The sequence below is a fragment of the Theropithecus gelada genome, chromosome 1 (assembly GCF_003255815.1).
Source record: "Theropithecus gelada isolate Dixy chromosome 1, Tgel_1.0, whole genome shotgun sequence".
Taxonomy (NCBI): domain Eukaryota; kingdom Metazoa; phylum Chordata; class Mammalia; order Primates; family Cercopithecidae; genus Theropithecus; species Theropithecus gelada.
The window spans coordinates 114418360-114436245 of record NC_037668.1 but is presented as its reverse complement, the minus strand read 5'-3'; the positions used below and the strand labels follow the sequence as shown (position 1 = coordinate 114436245).

General features: G+C 39.7%; 1 protein-coding gene and 1 pseudogene across 2 annotated transcripts in view; one reads left to right on the top strand and one right to left on the bottom strand.

Annotated features, from left to right (window-relative positions):
• Positions 1-17661, bottom strand: part of CLCA4 (chloride channel accessory 4) — a 34516-nt gene extending 16855 nt beyond the window's left edge. Inside the window, exons 1-4 of one of the 2 annotated variants that reach the window (XM_025389478.1) lie at positions 17398-17661; positions 4281-4421; positions 3995-4142; positions 116-224 (exon numbers count right to left, since the gene is read on the bottom strand). In XM_025389478.1, coding sequence (XP_025245263.1) covers positions 116-224; positions 3995-4142; positions 4281-4421; positions 17398-17556 — 557 coding nt within the window. In that variant the 5' untranslated portion in view covers positions 17557-17661. The remainder of the gene's footprint in view (positions 1-115; positions 225-3994; positions 4143-4280; positions 4422-17397) is intronic. The other variant, XM_025389479.1, reaches the window with a different exon arrangement.
• Positions 11347-12982, top strand: LOC112632716 (annotated as a pseudogene).
• Positions 17662-17886: the final 225 nt, after the last annotated feature.

The window sequence follows — 17886 nt, the reverse complement described above, 5'->3', positions numbered from 1 at the left end:
GCATTGTTTCATGACATCTTGTCGGCATTAAGAATGATTTTGAAAGATATCAAAGTGAGGAAAATAAGAACGGATAAAAGTCTGAAGTCAGTTTAGAAAATTTAAGTAGCCATGCCTTGTTGCTTCGATTTTTTTTGACTTAGCACGGTAGAAAGGCTGATCTTCATTGTACTCGTCAAACACTCCCCACCGGAGGTGAGCCCACTCATGGACAAACAGTCTGCCTGTGGGAAAGCATTTCAAATACATGATCATAATTCAAGTGACACATTTTGTATCAAAATATTTTAATAAGCTTCTGTTTCAATTATAAAATATATTTAGATTTCAGTTTTCAACAACTATCAACATTTATATTTCAGTGTATAAAAAAGCCTATTGCATTAAATCACATTATATTATGCTATATTATGTAATATATTATATTCTTATTCCACAACATGTTAAATCAATGAAACAATAAGGGAGGATATGCTATGAACCGAGTGGACTGGGATTTGTGTTTTGGTTCTTGGGGGTAAAAAGTCTTAGTACAATGGTTTATGGTTCTCCAAATTATAACCAACATAATCAGATATACAGTACATCTCTTGCACCAAAATACCATGTGAATACAATTAGAAAAAAAAGTCTAAAAATGCTCCCTATCATGATTTAAAAAAAAATTGGGAAACACTATTATGGGCCAAATACAATTCTGGGGATGTTAAAATGAAGGAATTCATTTATGGTACTTAAGACATGTTAGCATTAATTATATGAAACAATTACTAATTATATATACATTCAATGCAATACTAGGTATTAAAAAAATAAAGATGTGTGAGATTTAGTACTTCACTTGGGGAAGTTTTGAGAGAGGGAGTTCAAATAAAAATTTTTTAAATAAGAATTTTGCAATAAATGAAGGAATAAAAGTAAATTCACAGCTTGAGATGCTGAAAGAAGGAAAGTGGAACTTTCATTTTAGCAATGTTGAGAAAAACTTCAGAGGAAACAGAGATGGAGAAGGAGAGATTGGAAGTAAAGTCTCTTCTGCTACAATGTGTGTTTCTGTAGCTCAAACGACCTCATGAATCTGAAAATAGGAGGAAAATACACCATAGTACCATAGTATGAAGAAGTCATCTTTCTTTCTTTCTTTCTTTCTTTCTTTCTTTCTTTCTTTCTTTCTTTCTTTCTTTCTTTCTTTCTTTCTTTCTTTCTTTCTTTCTTTCTTTCTCTTTCTTTCTTTCTTTCTTTCTTTCTTTCTTTCTTTCTTTCTCTTTCTTTCTTTCTTTCTTTCTTCCTTCTTCCTTTCTTTCCTTTCTCTTTCTCTTTCTCTCTTTCTTTCTTTCTTTCCTTCCTCCCTCCCTCTCTCCCTCCCTTCCTTCCTTCTTTTTCTTCTTTCTTCCTTTCTTTCTTTCTCTTCTCTCTCTCTCTCTCTCTTCTTTTTATGAGACGGAGTCTTGCACTGTCGCCTGGACTGGAGTGCAATGGCGCCATCTCGGCTCACTGCAACCTCTGCCTCCTGGGTTCAAGTGATTCTCTTGCCTCAGCCTCCCGAATAGCTGAGATTACAGGCACCCGCCACCACGCTCAGCTGATTTTTTGTATTTTTAGTAGAGATGGGCTTTCATCACGTTGGCCAGGCTGGTCTTGAACTCCTGACCTCGTGATCCACCCACCTCGGTCTCCCGCAAGTGCTGGGATTACAGGCGTGAGTCACCGTGCCCAGCCGTCATGTTTCTTTTTTAAGTCTTTGCTATTCAAACTGTGGTTCTGGACCACATCCATCAGCATCACCTGGGAGCTTTTTAGAAATGCAGAATCTTCAGCCCACCCTTTGCTTACAGAATCAGAAGCTGCATATTAACAAGGTCCCTAAGTTACTCTTCTACATAATGCACTTTAAAAACACTGGTTTCAGGTTTCCTAGGCAAGTGGAACCAGGTTCGTGGGAGCAGAATTAGAACTTTCAGTAGGAAAGGAAAAAGCCCTCATATCAGCTACTGTAATAGGAATCTGGTGCATGTTAAGAAAAATTTAAAACTCCCTATACCTGGCTGTCTTCTCAGAGAGTTCACTCAGACTCGATTCCTTCTCAGGTTTCCCTGCCTCCCATGCCCACCTTAAAAGCAACCCTTTTGACTTAGAATTCCATTCCTGTCTACATCATTGTCTCATTTCCAGCTATCTCTGTTCCTGTTTCTGGTAACATTTCTCTCTCCCCCTCCTCACACTGTGTGTGTGTGTGTGTCGTGTGTCGTGTGTTGTGTATCGTGTGTGTGTGTGTGTGTGTGTACTTTTAATATGCGCTAGGGCAGCCTCTAGCCTTACTGCATTGCTTGCCTGGGTGATCTAAATGATCTATTGTGATTGTTGGTGTTGTTATCATATTTATTACAAAATTGCATAGATTTTGAGAGCTCTCTTACTAATCTTATTTGTCCAAAAACCTTATTGCTTTTTAGGACATTAAGGAATGTGAGTTTTTCACATAAATGCACATATCATATTATGCATTTGTGAAAAGGAAGAAAGATCTGTCTAAGAAGAAGGGGAGACCTGTCAGTAATAGAATAGGGTTTAGGTGTGGGATATGGGAAAAATCAATAACTGATATGGGGACACTGAACTTACAAATTGGAGGAGCCTTTCTGTTCTAAGAAAGGTGCAGGTAGAGAAGATGTAGGTGGTAATAAGTTTGGAAATAGAGAGGAAGAATGTAGAGACCTCTGTTTTATCAATCAGGACATTAATTGATGGGATTGAGAAGAGTACCTAGAGATCTTGAGAAAAATGGTAGAAGTTTTAGAACAGCTGCTATAGGAATTGAGAAAGAGAATGGAGAAGAGCTGCATAAAAATATTGTTGAGTAGTTTTGAGTGCTTCACTGAGCTTGGAAAGTGCATTTTTATAATCATGTCATAGTTTTATAATTTTCTTCAACATTCTTGAAAACATGACAGGATCCAAGAATAAAGTAGATGGATAATTCAGAAGATTTAGTAAATTGAATGAAACATAAGAGTGGTGAGAGAATTGAGCTATTTATACTTGTAGTCAAAATGACTCACTTTGCTGTACATGCCAGGTGGTAAGAAAGTATAACTAAAAGGGCACAAAGGATTAGAGGTGTCAAGGAAAACAAACATGGTCAGGATAATGTATAGGGAAGAAGTAAGATTGGGACATAAGGAGATGATGAAACTTTCAAGACTGGAGAGGGGAACTGGTCCAGGTAATGAATAGGACCAGATCTAGCTGAATGTTTGGCAGAGACCAGAGACTTAACGAGTGTTCAATGAACAGGAATAGAAGAGGGTAATTCTGGGGTATGGGGATTCAGTAAGGTTCCCATTTAATAGTGATACATGTGTAGAGCCCTCCTTTAATAATGATTTGCATTGTTGTCTGTAAAATGCACTTTTGTTGTTTTGACAAATTATTTTAACATTTAGATTGAACTAGATGACATAGCCATTTTTATAGGTCAAAATGATCAATTACAGACAATGTCATCTGTTTCAATGAAATAGATTGATATTATCAGCAACTGATAGCCTAGGAGTGTTTTCTCTTGACCAGTAACTGGCAACATGACTCTTTCCAGCTTACTATACATCTGGCTTTCATGTAGCTTACCTGTGATTTGTTAATAACCAGCTATGAGAGAACTGGAAAAATTAAAATGTAAAAAGCATGCCTTAAGAAAAACATTTATTATTGCTTTTCTCTGTTTATATTTTTGTACACACCGTACTGAGTACATTTATCTGGATTCTTTAGTTTAATGTAGAACAAATATTTTACAAGGTAGAAACTCTTTGCCATTTTATAGGGAATAAGCACAGAGACAGTAGGTCACTTGTTTAAGGTCACACACAGCTAGTAAGTAGGGGAGCCAGGATTTGATTCTATGGACTTTGGCCCCATGGCCTGCACACTTAACCTGCATAGAAAGTTGTATGCTGCAATCATTGCAAAATTATTTTTTAACCAAAATTTCTACCTGGTGGTCCGTATTCATTCTGGTTTTTTCCAAGTAGAAAGTCAGGGGTGAAGTGAATGTATTCGCCTTTCTCTCCACATTCTGTGAACTGCTTGGTGTATGGTTCATCTCTACCTGGGAGCGTAGGTGGTGCAACTATAACATCAGCCTGAGAGTGTTGAAAAAGATTGTTAAACATGAACAATAAAAAAGATAATATTCAGTTAGAAAGACTCTTAAATAATTTGTGGCAAAAATGGGTAATATCAGAAAATATAATTTTTTAAGAGAAGATTTTGACACTTACGTGTTCATAGTTTTCATGTTTTGGCCTTTTGTACCGATGATTTTCCTTCCAATTCTCAGGAATTAATATAGATACATTTTTGAAAAAAAATCTTCTTTCTGTGGCTTCAAACAGGTAAGTAGAAGCTGTAGTGACCATATCCTGTCATTAGAGGAAAAAACATGTGAGGATGGTGAAGTTAGAGTGAACTAAATTAGCAGGGTTTTGTGACAGGCATTTCCGAACTTAAGAGTGGACAGAAAAGCAATAGACTGATGAGCAGGTTCTCTGCCTCATTATTCTAACTCTGCCACCTGTCAACCAAAAACCATCACTTAATCCTGCACGTTGAAAGCCTCCTCAGTCTTCTGTAATCCTGCCTTAAAAGGCAAATGCTTGTATTTGGCATTAAGATAAATTGATTAATATGAATATGTACATGAACTTTGGAGTCATTTATGTGATTCCAATACTAATATTAGTATCTTCTGGGTGACAGATCTTGGTTGATTTATGCAATACTCCGAATCTCAGTTTCCTCATCTTTCAATGGACTATTACTATCTATCAGTATGGTTGGCATAGAAATGGAACTCTACAAATAGGCAATCTTCAAACTGTTTGATATCATTACTATTTATAAGAAATCTTAGTAGAAAACAGCCTTGGTTGATGCAAACTGAGGAGGACACTCTATAGAAATGGGTCATTGAAGAGGTTTCCCATCCCAACCTTAGGAGAAGCAGCTGGGTTGGGAGCCTGTGTGGGTGGGAGGTGTGATGAAAAAGAAAAACCCATAGTAGAGGCAAAACTTTGATTACAGAACTGTTGCTCTACCACCAATCTGAAAATAATATCATCTTATATTCAGAACTATGAACTCACATACAAGGACAAATAAGAAAAATAGTCCCTCACAGGAGAAAGCAAACTACTTGGAAAACATATTTCAGCATATCATCTGTGAAAACTTCCCCAACCTTGCTAGGAGGCCAACAGTCAAATTTAGAAAACACAGAGAACTCCTGCAAGACTTTACACAAGAAGATCATCCCCAAGACACAATCATCAGATTTTCCAAGGTTGAAATGAAAAAAAGAGTGTTAAAGGCAGCTAGAGAGGAAAGGGCAGATCACCTACAAAGGGAACTCCATCAGGCTAACAGTGGACCTCTCAGCTGAAACCCTACAAGCCAGAAGAGATTGGGAGCTGATATGGTTTTGCTGTGTCCCCATCCAAATCTCATCTTGAATTGTAGTTCCCATAATCCCCACGTGTTGTGGAAGGGACCAGGTGGAGGTAATTGAATCGTGGGGTGGTTTTCCCCATCCTGTTCTTGTGATGTAAGTTCTCACGCGATCTGATGGTTTCATAAGGGGCTTCCCCCTTCCCTCAGCTCTTATACATCTCCTTCCTGCTGCCATGTGAAGAAGGACATGTTTGCTTCCTCTTCTACCATGATTGTAAGTTTCCTGAGGCCTCCTCACCATACTGAACTGTTAATTAAATCTTTTCCTTTATAAATTACCCAGTCTCAGGCATGTCTTTATTAGCAGCATAAGAATGGACTAATACTGGGGCCTTCATTCAGCATTCTTAAGTAAAATAATCTTCAACCAAGAATTTCATATCCAGTCAAACTAAGTTTCCTAAGTGAAGGAGAATTAAGTTCCTTTTCAGATAAGCAAATGTCAAAGGAATTCATTACCACCAGACCTACCTTACAAGAGATCTCGAAAGAAGCACTAAATATAGAAATGAAAGACTGTTACCAGCTAATACAAAAACAGACTTAGACACACAGACCAATGTCACTATAAAGCCAGACACGCAGACCAGTGTCACTCAAACAAGTCAACATAATAACTAGCCAACAAAACAATGACAAAATCAAATCCACACATATGAATACTAACTTTCAATGTAAATGGGATAAATGCCCCACTTAAAAGGCACAGAGTGGCAAGCTGAATAAAAAAGCAAGACCCAATGGTATGTTATCTTCAAGAGAATCATCTCATAAAGGCATAATGACACCCATAGGCTCAAAATTAAAAAATGGAGAAAACCTCCCAAGCAAATGCAAAACAGAAAAAAGCAGACGTTGTAATCCTAATTTCAGACAAAACAGATTTCAAACCAACAAAGATAAAAAAAGACAAAGAAGGGCATTGCACAATGGTAATGGGTTCATTTTAACAAGAAGATCTAACTATTCTACATATATATGTATGCCCAACACAGGAGCACCCAAATTCATAAAGCAAGTTCTTAGAGACCTACAAAGAGACATAGACTCCCACTCAATAATAGTGGGAAACTTCATTGAGGCAGAAAATTAACAAAGATATTCAGGACCTGAACTCAACATTGGATCAAATGGATCCGATAGACCTATACAGAACTCCCCACCCCATAACAACAGAATATACATTCTTCTCATCACCACATGGCACATACTCTAAATTCAACCACGTAATTGGACATAAAACAATCCTCAGCAAATGCAAAAGAACCAAAATCATACTAAACACATTCACAAACCACAGCACAATAAAAATAGAATTCAAGAGTAAGAACATCACTAAAAACCATGCAATTACATGGAAATTAAACAACATGCTCCCGAATGACTTTTTTTTTTTGGTAAATAATGGCTCAAGCCTGTAATCCCAGCACTTTGGGAGGCCGAGACGGGCGGATCACGAGGTCAGGAGATCGAGACCATCCTGGCTAACATGGTGAAACCCCGTCTCTACTAAAAAATACAAAAAACTAGCCGGGCAAGGTGGCGGGCGCCTGTAGTCCCAGCTACTCAGGAGGCTGAGGCAGGAGAATGGCGTAAACCCGGGAGGCGGAGCTTGCAGTGAGCTGAGATCCAGCCACTGCACTCCAGCCTGGGCGACAGAGCGAGACTCCGTCTCAAAAAAAAAAAAAAAAAAATAATAATAATAATAAAATTAAAGCAGAAATCAAGATGTTCTTCAAAACTAATGAGAACAAACATACAACATACCAGAATCCCTGGGACACAGCTAAGGCAGGTTTAAGAGGGAAATTTATAGCATTAAATACCCAAATCAAAAAGTTAGAAAGATCTGAAATTAACAACCTAACATCACAACTGAAGGAATTAGAGGAGCAAGAACAAATCAACCCCAAAGCTAGCAGAAGAAAAGAAATAATCAAAATTAGAGCTGAACTGAAGGAAATTGAGACACAAAAAACCATTCAAAAGATCAACAGATCCAGGATCTAATTTTTTGAAAAAATTTATAAGCTATATATGCCACCAGCTACCAGCTAAACTAATAAATAAGAGAGAAGGTCCAAATAAACAGAATTGGAAATAAAGAAGGGAATGTTAATGCTAACCCCTCAGAAATAAAAATAGCCATCAGAAACTACTATGAACATCTCTATGCACACAAACTATAAAATCTAGAAGAGATGGATAAATTACTGGACACATACATCTCCCAAGACTGAATGAGAAAGAAATTGATTTCCTGAACAGACCAATAACAAGTTCCTAAATTGAATTAGTAATAAACAGCCTACGAACAACAAACAAACAAAGCCCAGGATCTTATGGATTCACAACCAAATTCTACCAGATGTACAAAGAATTGCTGGTACCATTCCTACTGAAACTATTCCAAAAATTTGAGGAGAAGGGATCTTCTCCAACTCATTCTGAGGCCAGCATCATCCTGGTATGAAAACCTGACAGAAACTCAACAACAACAAAAAAATTTCAGGCAAATATCCTTTATGAACATTGATGCAAAAATTCTCAACAAAATACTGGCAAACCAAATCCAGTAGCACATCAAAAAGCAAATCCACTGTGATCAAGTAAGCATCATCCCCAGGACGCAAGATTGGTTCAACATACACAAATCAATAAATGTGATTTATCACATAAACAGCACTAAAGACAAAAACTACATGATTATCTCAGGAGATGGAGAAAAGGTTTTCAACATAATTCAACACCACAATAAAGTAGGTATTGAAGGAAAATACCTCAAAATAATGAGAGCCATCTATGACAAACCCACAGCCAACATTATACTGAATGGGCAAAAGCTGGAAGCATTCTTTTTGAAAACTGGCACAAGACAAGGATACTGTCTCTTACCATTCCTATTCAACTTAATGTTGGAAGTCCTGACCAGAGCAATCAGGCAAGAGAAATAAATAAAGGGCATCCAAATAGGAAGAGAGGGAGTCAAAGTATCCCGGTTTGATTATGACATAATTCTGTATCTAGAAAACCCCATAGTCTTGGCTCAAAAGCTCCCTCAGCTGATAAATAGCTTCAGCAAAGTTTCAGGCTACAACCTCAATGTACAAAAATCACTAGTCTTCCTATACACCAACAACAGCCAATCCAGAGCTGAATCAAATAGGCAATCAAATGCCATTCACAATTGCCACAAAAAGAATAAAATACCTAGGAATACAGCTAACCAGGGTGGTGAAACTTTTCTACAATGAGAATTACAAAACACTGCTCAAATAAATTGTGTCAGAGAAGACACAAACTAATGGAAAACATCCCATGCTCATGGATAGGAAGAATCAATATCACTAAAATGGTCATATTGCCCAAAGCAATTTATAGATTCAATGCTATTCCTATCAAACTACCAACAACATCTTCCACAGCACTAGAAAAAAACTATTTTAAAATTCACATGGAACAAAAAAGAGCCTGAACAGCCAAGGCAATCTTAAGCAAAAAGGACAAAACTGGAGGCATCATGTTATCTGACTTCAAACTATACCACAGGGATGCAGTAACCCAAAGAGCATGGTACTGGTATAAAAACAGGCCTAGACCAACAGAACAGAATAGAGAGCCCAGAAATAAGGCTGCACATCCACTACCATCTAATCTTCAACAAAACTGACAAAAACAAGCAATGGGGAAAAGATTCCCTATTAAATCAATGGTGCTGGGATAACTGGCTAGCCATATGCAGAAGATTGAAGCTGGATCCCTTCCTTACACTATATAGAAAAATCAACTCAAGATAGATTTAAAGACTTAAATGTAAAACTGAAAACTATAAAAACCCTAGAAGACAGCCTAGGCAATACCATCCTAGACACAGGCAAAGATTTTATGACAAAGATGCCTAAAACAATTGCAACAAAAGCAAAAATTGACAAGTGGAATCTAATTAAACTTAAGAGCTTGTGCACAGCAAAAGAAACTATCAACAGAGTAAACAGACAACCTACAGAATAGAAGAAAATATTTGCAAATAATGCATCTGACACAGGTCTAATATCCAGCATTTATAAGGAATGTAAACAAATTTTCAAGAGAAAAACAAACAATGTATTAAAAAGTGGGCAAAGAACAGGAACAGATGCATTTCAAAAGAAGATAGACATGTGGCCAACAAGCATGTGAAGAAAAGTTCAATATCAATGATCATTAAAGAAACGCCAAAAAAACCCACCATGAGATATCATATCATACCTGTTAGAATGGGTATTATTAAAGAGTTAAAAAAAAAAAAAAGATGCTTGCGAGGTTGAGGAGAAAAGGGTACACTTACACATTGTTGGTGGGAGTGTAAATTAGTTCAACCACTGTGGAAAGCAGTATGGTGATTCCTCAAAGAGCTAAAAGCAGAACTGCCATTCAACCCAGCAATTCCATTGCTGGATATATACTCAGAGGAATGTAAATCATTCTACCAGAAAGACACACATGCATGTGAATGTTTGTTGCAGCACTATTCACAATAGCAAAGACATGGAATCAACCTAAATGCCCATCAATAACAGATTGGATTAAAAAGTGTGGTCCAGGGCCAGGCATGGTGGCTCATACCTGTAATTCCAGCACCTAGGGAAGCCGAGGTGGGCAGATCACTTTGGGTCAGGAGTTTGAGACCAGCCTGTGCAACATGGTGAAACCCCATCTCTACTAAAAATACAAAAATTAGCTGGGCATGGTGACAGATGGAGACTCTGTCTCAAAAACAAACAAACAAAAACAAAAACCAAACAACAACAACAAAAAACTGTGGTACATATACACCATGGAATACTACACAGTCATAAAAAAGAATGAGATCATGTATTTTGCCGGAACATGGGTGGAGCTGCAGGCTATTATCCTTAGCAAACTAACACAGGAATAGAAACCCAAATACCACATGTTCTCACTTATAAATGGGAGGTAAATGATGGGAACTCATGAACACAAAGAAGAGAACAACAGACACTGGAGTCTACTTGAGAGTTGGGGTGGAGGTTGGGAGGAAAGAGAGGAACAGAAAGATAATATTGGGTGCTAGGCTTAATACCTGGGTGAGGAAGTAATCTGTACAACAAACCCCCATGACACGAGTTTACCTATGCAGCAAACCTTCACATGTGACCCTGAACCCAAAATAAAAGTTAAAAAAAGAAAACAAAAGAAGACACTGTGGGTCATATATAGACACACAAACTTCTTCTTTTTTTTTTTTTTTGACGGAGTCTTGCTCTGTTTCCCAGGCTGGAGTTCAATGGCTCAATCTAGGCTTACTGCAACCCCCGCCTTCCGGGTTCAAGCGATTCTCCTGCCTCAGCCTCTCGAGTATCTGGAATTACAGGCGCCCGCCACTGGGCCCAGCTAATTTTTGTATTTTTTAGTGAAGACAGGGTTTCGCCATATTAGCCAGGCTGGTCTCGAACTCCTGACCTCAGGTGATCCACCCGCCTTAGCCTCCCAAAGTGCTGGGATTACAGACATGAGTCACCACGCCCGGCCGACACACCAACTTTTTATGGGAAGTAAAACTATGGCGAGTTTCCTAAGCAGAGTTGATTGTTTTAAAAGGGTAAAGAAGGCCCCGCGCTGGCGGGCGCTCCTCCCTCCGCGGCGGGAAGTGGGCGGCAGCGGCGGTGGCTGAGCAGAGAACCCAGAGAGCGGCCTCGCGGGTCAGACAGGATCGTCGTGACAAAGGCTTCGACAGCTTGCTGGAATAGAGGATCTCTGCTGCCTCTCCTCTTCTGTGGCTTTCTTGTGGGCTGCACGAGACGGCAGGACCCAGATAACCGTTCTCTCAAAGACACAATGTTTGTACGAGGACTGAAGGGGAAATGTGTTGGCCACGAGGAAGACGTGGAGGGAGCCCTGGCCGGCTTGAAGACAGTGTCCTCATACAGCCTGCAGCGGCAGTCCCTCCTGGACATGTCCCTGGTGAAGCTGCAGCTTTGCCACATGGAGCCCAACCTGTGCCGCTCAATCTTCACTGCCAGCATGGTCCGGCAGATCCAAGAGGAGATGGGACGTGGCGCTCAGTGGCACCCCAGGCTGCAGGGCGGGCGCCGCTCGACCGCTTGGGCTTCATGGAGGTCCTGTGCCGCGCGGCGTGGGAGCAGGAGGGGGCACGTCCTGCCTCTAGCTTGGGAGACGGCACGCACAGGGCCCAGTTTCTGACCTTTGCCCAGTCAGCTCAGCACAGATGCTGAGGCCCCCGTAGAGGAGCGTCTGGGAGATGGATGGCCCTCAAGAAAACAGAGGAAGCTTTCACAAATCACTCGGATCAGGTATTTGAAACGCTGGAGACTTAAAACCCCGGCTGCATGGAAGAGCTGTTTTCAGGCGTGGACAGCCCCTACTACGACCTGGACACGTTACTGACAGGCATGATGGGGGGCGCCGGGCCGGGCCGGGCCCCTGTGAAGGGCTCGAGGGTTTGGCTCCGGCCACCCCGGGCCCCAGCTCCAGCTGCAAGTCCGATCTGGGCGAGCTGGACCACGTGGTGGAGATCCTGGTGGAGAACCTGAGCCGGAGCCCTAAGCGCTCGCAGCTGTGTCTGACGCGTGGACAGGTGAGCACTGGCTCCTGCAGAGGGTGCGCCTGCAGCCAGCGGCCCAGCCTTAATGCCTTGTCTGCTGATTCTGAGAAATCCCAGAACAGACCATCACCAGCGGGGTCTGCAACCCAGGCCCGTCCCACTCACTTTTCCCGCTGCGGAGGGCCAGGCGGAGACAGCAGTTCTGCTGAAAGACTTCTCATCTCTGGGCTGGTCCTGACGTCCTTACAGCCCTGGGCCCCTCGTCTCTCTTTGTATCCCCCACTGTAGAGGACGGCGAGCCACAGCTGCATCAACCTCCTTTATATTTAGACAGGTGAGTTTTTTACAATTCAGTTTCAAGTGTTTGGAGCAATATTTTGTTTTAAGATATATATTTTTAAACGTTTCACACCTTATGTCTTTAGATTGTTTCAGCTATTTTCTTAGAAGTATATTTTTTCTATAGATATCCTTTGCTGCGACATTAGAACTTTTATAGCCTAAATAATTGTAGTTGATGTGTTTCATTTATTTCAGGTTTAAATAAGAGATTTTTTTTTGCAGTGAGCATCACTACGGTACTTGTAAACAGTGTGAATGTATCATGTTTTACTTTAAACGTGTGTGCAATACTTCTCCATTATGTTCTGTACTACTGTGAGACCCGGGTGAAAATCAAGAACCGCACACAGCTACTACACTTTTTTTGTCATTAGAAAATCTACGGTGAGAGCCACACCTTCCTAGACTTGAGCATAAATTATGGAGATTTTATTTACGTCTATTTACATGCAAATGTCATTGAAGACAAAGGTCAAATATCTGTCTGTCTGGAGATCACGGGCACCAGTTGGTCTTCAGGGACCTCAGAGACCTTCGGTGGTGCCTTCTGATAGGCGGTATTCCTGAAGGTCTCCCATCAGCCCAGACACCTGCCCTGGGTGAGGAAATAACACTGCTACTGGATTAGAAATGCCTGTGCTGCTCTGTTAGTTTGGTGCTGGAACAAAAGGTCAAGGTTAGGCTAAAGTCTAGAAAGAAAGAAATCTGAATCCCTGTCATTCATGGCCCCTTGATCTGTAGGGTCATAGGTGCTGCCGCAGGGAGTGAGCTGGGGGTGCCTGCAAACTTCCTCTCCTGCCCCACCTCACCCCACTTGTGTTTCCACTTTCTCATGCTTTTTCTAACTTCCTCACCCCTTAGCCAAAAAGGTTTGTTTTCTTTTGTGGATATAGCCATTCTTAAATATCAGTGATGTAAACCTCACTTTATTAAAAAATTATCCAGCAAAACAAAACAAAACAAAAGGTAAAGAAAAGAGACAAGGCATAAGGATTTTTAAAGTTTTGGGTTTTTCAAAAGCAAGAATTGAAATAAAAATAACATAATGAATGAATATAACAATGATTAGCTAAACTATTAATATTTGGTACACGAACTCATTTTGGATAAAAACTGAATTTTCTTAAACATTAATAAAAGAGGCTGGGTGCGGTGGCTCACACCTGTAATCTAAGCACTTCCGGAGGCTGAGGCGGGTGGATCATGAGGTCAGGAGATCAAGACCGTCCTGGCTCACACGGTGAAACCCCGTCTCTACTAAAAATACAAAAAATTAGCCAGGCGTGGTGGCGGGCGCCTGTAATCCCAGCTACTCAGGAGGCTGAGGCAGGAGAATGGCATGAACCCAGGAGGCAGAGGTTGCAGTGAGCCAAGATCGCACTACTGCACTCCAGCCTGGGGGAGAGAGCGAGACTCTGTCTCTAAAGAAAAAAAGAAAAAGAAATAGTCCCTCCCTAGACCTTATTATCTCATGAGGAAGTACAAAGATGAAAGGCACTTCTTTTTTTTTTTTTTTTTTTGAGACAGAGTCTTGCTCTGTCACCCAGGCTGGAATACAGTTGTGTAATCTCGGCTCACTGCAACTTCTGCCTCCTGGGTTGAAGCGATTCTTACTCCTGACTGTGATACTTAATATGATCTTAGAAAAATCATTTATTTTTTCGGATCCCTGGTTTTCTCTTCTGTCAAATGTGGGTTATAGTATTTCACAGCGTTTCTTCAAGATATTAAATGCGAAGATTTTGTGGAGGGCTGGGAGAAATGTCAGGAAACATTGTAAAATCTGGGCACGTCTGTAAACAACTGAATTTCTGCTTGTACTTATAGAGGACCATGTGTACAAAATTTTTGCCCATCCAAGTAATTCTTTCAAATAGTGATTTCTGAGTAAAGAAAAGTTTGATACTGATTTACTGTCCTCTGGACACTGAAAACCTATCATTCAGAATCAGCTGCATTAATTACTCTTGAAACATCTTTAGTAAAATGAATTTTTATCTTCTCATGAAATTTAAAAGGTACCTTTAAGCAAATATCTCCATGATGTAACAGAGTTTATAGAGAGTGAGTGACAAATGGCAGCCACAAAATCACTTGATTAAAACTTAGGTCATGCCTATCACCTTCTGCCGGGTAATTAAAACATGCAGAAGGATCCAACCACGAGCAGCAGAACACAATAGTGGAGAAATTAAATATAAGGAATTAATATATGCTGATATCAGGGACAGGGAAAAATAATTTACATGGCTGCACCACCAAACTCTTTATTACATAGAATGTTATATTTGAAAGAAACAGAAATCAGTGTCCTTGGTTTAGTCCTGGAGACTTTCTCTTCTCCATCTGTAGATAACCTGGTTATCTACACCCAAATTTTCATTCCTTCATCATGAATTCAGATCTACATGGATGTTTCAGAAGTAATATAAATTCCAAAAGCCCCAACCAATTAACTCTTGATTTTCCAAATGCCAAATTTTCTCCACTTGCAGTCTTCCCCTTCTCAACTGATGACAATTTCATCCTTCCAAGTGTTCAAGTAAAACTCTTGAATTCTTCCTTGACTCTTCTTATATTTCCTTCCTACCCTCACCTATCCCCTATACATCTTAACCATCATATCACTTTAACAATCTTTACCACAACCTCCCTATTCCTAGTCACCATCACTGCCCACCTGCAAGAGTTTCCTACCTGGGGTCCTTCTATGCCAGTAAGATGCCACAGAGTTTATAGAGGATAGGGGACAAGTGGAAATTCTTTACATTCCTCAATATTGCAGTCAGAGTGATTCTAGAATATGCATGAGAATACACCCTTCTCTGCTCAGCATCCTCCTATGGATTTTCATCACAGAGTCAAAGTCTTTCCAGTGGTCTAGGCCCTGCCACCTCTCTAACTTCAGCTCACCCTATGCTTCCTCCTGCTCATTCATAGCTGTTTCCTTGGTTATATCAAACGAATTCTCACCTCCATGCTGTTTTTCTCCCCTAGTTCTCAATGGGCTCTTCTCTCACTCATCTCAGGTCTCTGCTGACACATCATCAGTGAGGCCTTCCCTGACTTCCCTACATGAAACAGCAACCCACATTCTTCCCCAACCCAGCCCCACCTAACACTCCATATCCCCCTTCCCGATTTGTTTTACTCCACAGCAACCTACTACCTTCTGACCTGTGATCCATTTACTTATGAACTATGTCTCTGAAAAGAAGATACACTGCATGGTTCCAGAGGCTTTTAAAAAATTTTAGTGCTCTTCAGCATGTCATAAACATTCAATAAAGAGTATTTTAAAGAACAAATGAGTCCAACTGCGAACTTACAGATCAAGAAACTCAGCGTCAGGGAGCCCTGTGCTTTGTCTTCTGTCTTGTGGGGTGAGACAGTGTAGAACCCTGTCTAAAACCTTCACCTCCCTCTGCCCATTACCGTATTGTCCTCACTGCACCACACTGCTTTTAACTTCCTGAAGGACTCAGAAGTTTCCATAGTAATTATTAACTATTAACTTTGTTTTCTTCTCCATAATTCAAACAGAAGACATCCCAATTCTTTTTTTTTTTTTTTCTTCCAGAGACTGAGTCTTGCTCTGTTGCCCAGGCTGGAGTGCAATGGTGTGATCTCAGCTCACTGCAAACTCTGCTTCCCGGGTTCAAGCAATTCTCCTGCCTCAGCCTCCCGAGTAGCTGGGATTACAGGCATGTGCCACCACATCCAGCTAATTTTTTGTATTTTTAGTAAAGATGGAGTTTCACCATGTTGGCCAGCCTGGTCTCAAAATCCTATCCTCATGATCTGACCGCCTCGGTCTCCCAAAGTGTTAGGATTATAGGTGTGAGAGCCACCGTGCCTGGCCGACATTCCAATTCTTGGGAAAAATATTTGCTAATTATGCATCCAACAATGGATTATTATCCAGAATACACAAGAAACTCAAAAACCTCAAAGACAAAGTGATAATAATAATAATATTTTAAAATGGGCAAATGATCTGAATAGACATTTCTCAAAAGAAGACAAACAAATGTTCAACAAGTATATGAAAAAGTGCTCAGCAATACTAATCATCAGGGAAATGCGAATCAAAACCAGAATGAGACACCATCTCAGCCCAGTTGGAATGATTATTATCAAAAAGACAAAAAAAAGTGCTGGCAAGGATGTGGAGAAAGAGACCTATCATATACCGTTGGTGGAAATGTAAATTAATACAGTCTTTATGGAAAACAGTATGGAGGTTCTTCAAAAATCTAAAAGTAGAATGACCACATGATTCAGCAATTCCACTAGTGGGTATATATCCAAGGGAAAAGACATCAATCTGCACTTCCATGTTTATTGTAGCACTATTCATGATGGCCAAGATGTGAAGTCAACTCAAGTGTCCATCAACAGATGAATGGATAAAGTGTGGTATATAAACACAAATGAATACTATTTAGTCACTGAAAAAAAACGAAATTGCTTCATTTGTGGCAGCATGGATGAGTATGAAGGACATTATGTTAAGTGAAATAAGCCAGGCACAGAGAGATAAATACCACATGTTCTTATGCATATGTAGGAACTAAACCAGGGTATCTTCCAGAGATAGAGAGTAGAATGATACTTATCAGAGGCTGCAAAGGATAGGGGAGGGAGGGGAAATAAAGAGAAGTTGGTTAATGTGTACAAAAGCACAGTTATATAGACGGAATAAGTTCTAGTATTTGATAGTAGAATAGGAAAATTAAAGTTACTGATAATCTGTTGCGTATTTCAAAATAGCTGGAAGAGAAATATTATAATGTTCCCAACACAATGCAAAGATAAATGTTTGAGTTGCTAAATATGCTGATTACCCTGATTTGATCTTTACAAATTGTATACATGTATGGAAATATTACTTTGTGCCATAAATATGTACAAGTATATGTCAATTAAAAATAATAGTAAAAACCTAAAAATTAATGAAAGATATTCCATTTTGTTCTTACCTGTATTTGTTCAATTATTTTTTCATCTTCTGGCACACTAGGATCTATTACAATGATAATATCTTCAAAACCATTATTATTCAGCCTAATGAAGGAACTATTTGACTGGTGCAGCAGGCACAGAACTAAGAGGAAAACAAAACTTCTGAATAACCACATTGTTCTTCTTTAGTTATTCCCGGCCCAAATGTTGGTTTGTTCAAGAGGCTTTTCTTCTCTTTCTCTTTATATATGTTTCTAAAACTTATCAATATTGGCTGACTATGGGATGTTGACTATATAAAGGTATATTACGTGAGGAAATACATGACTAATTCACATAATTGTTTAATTATATGTTATCATAAAAGTGACTAAGAGTCAAATCAGATCATTTTATAAAATGCATTGCACATTTTCCTCTTGGAACACATTGTCTTTGTTGCTGTCATTGTTGATATTCTACGGGCTCCTTGACAGCAGGGATTTTTTTTTTTTCAATAGGTTTTT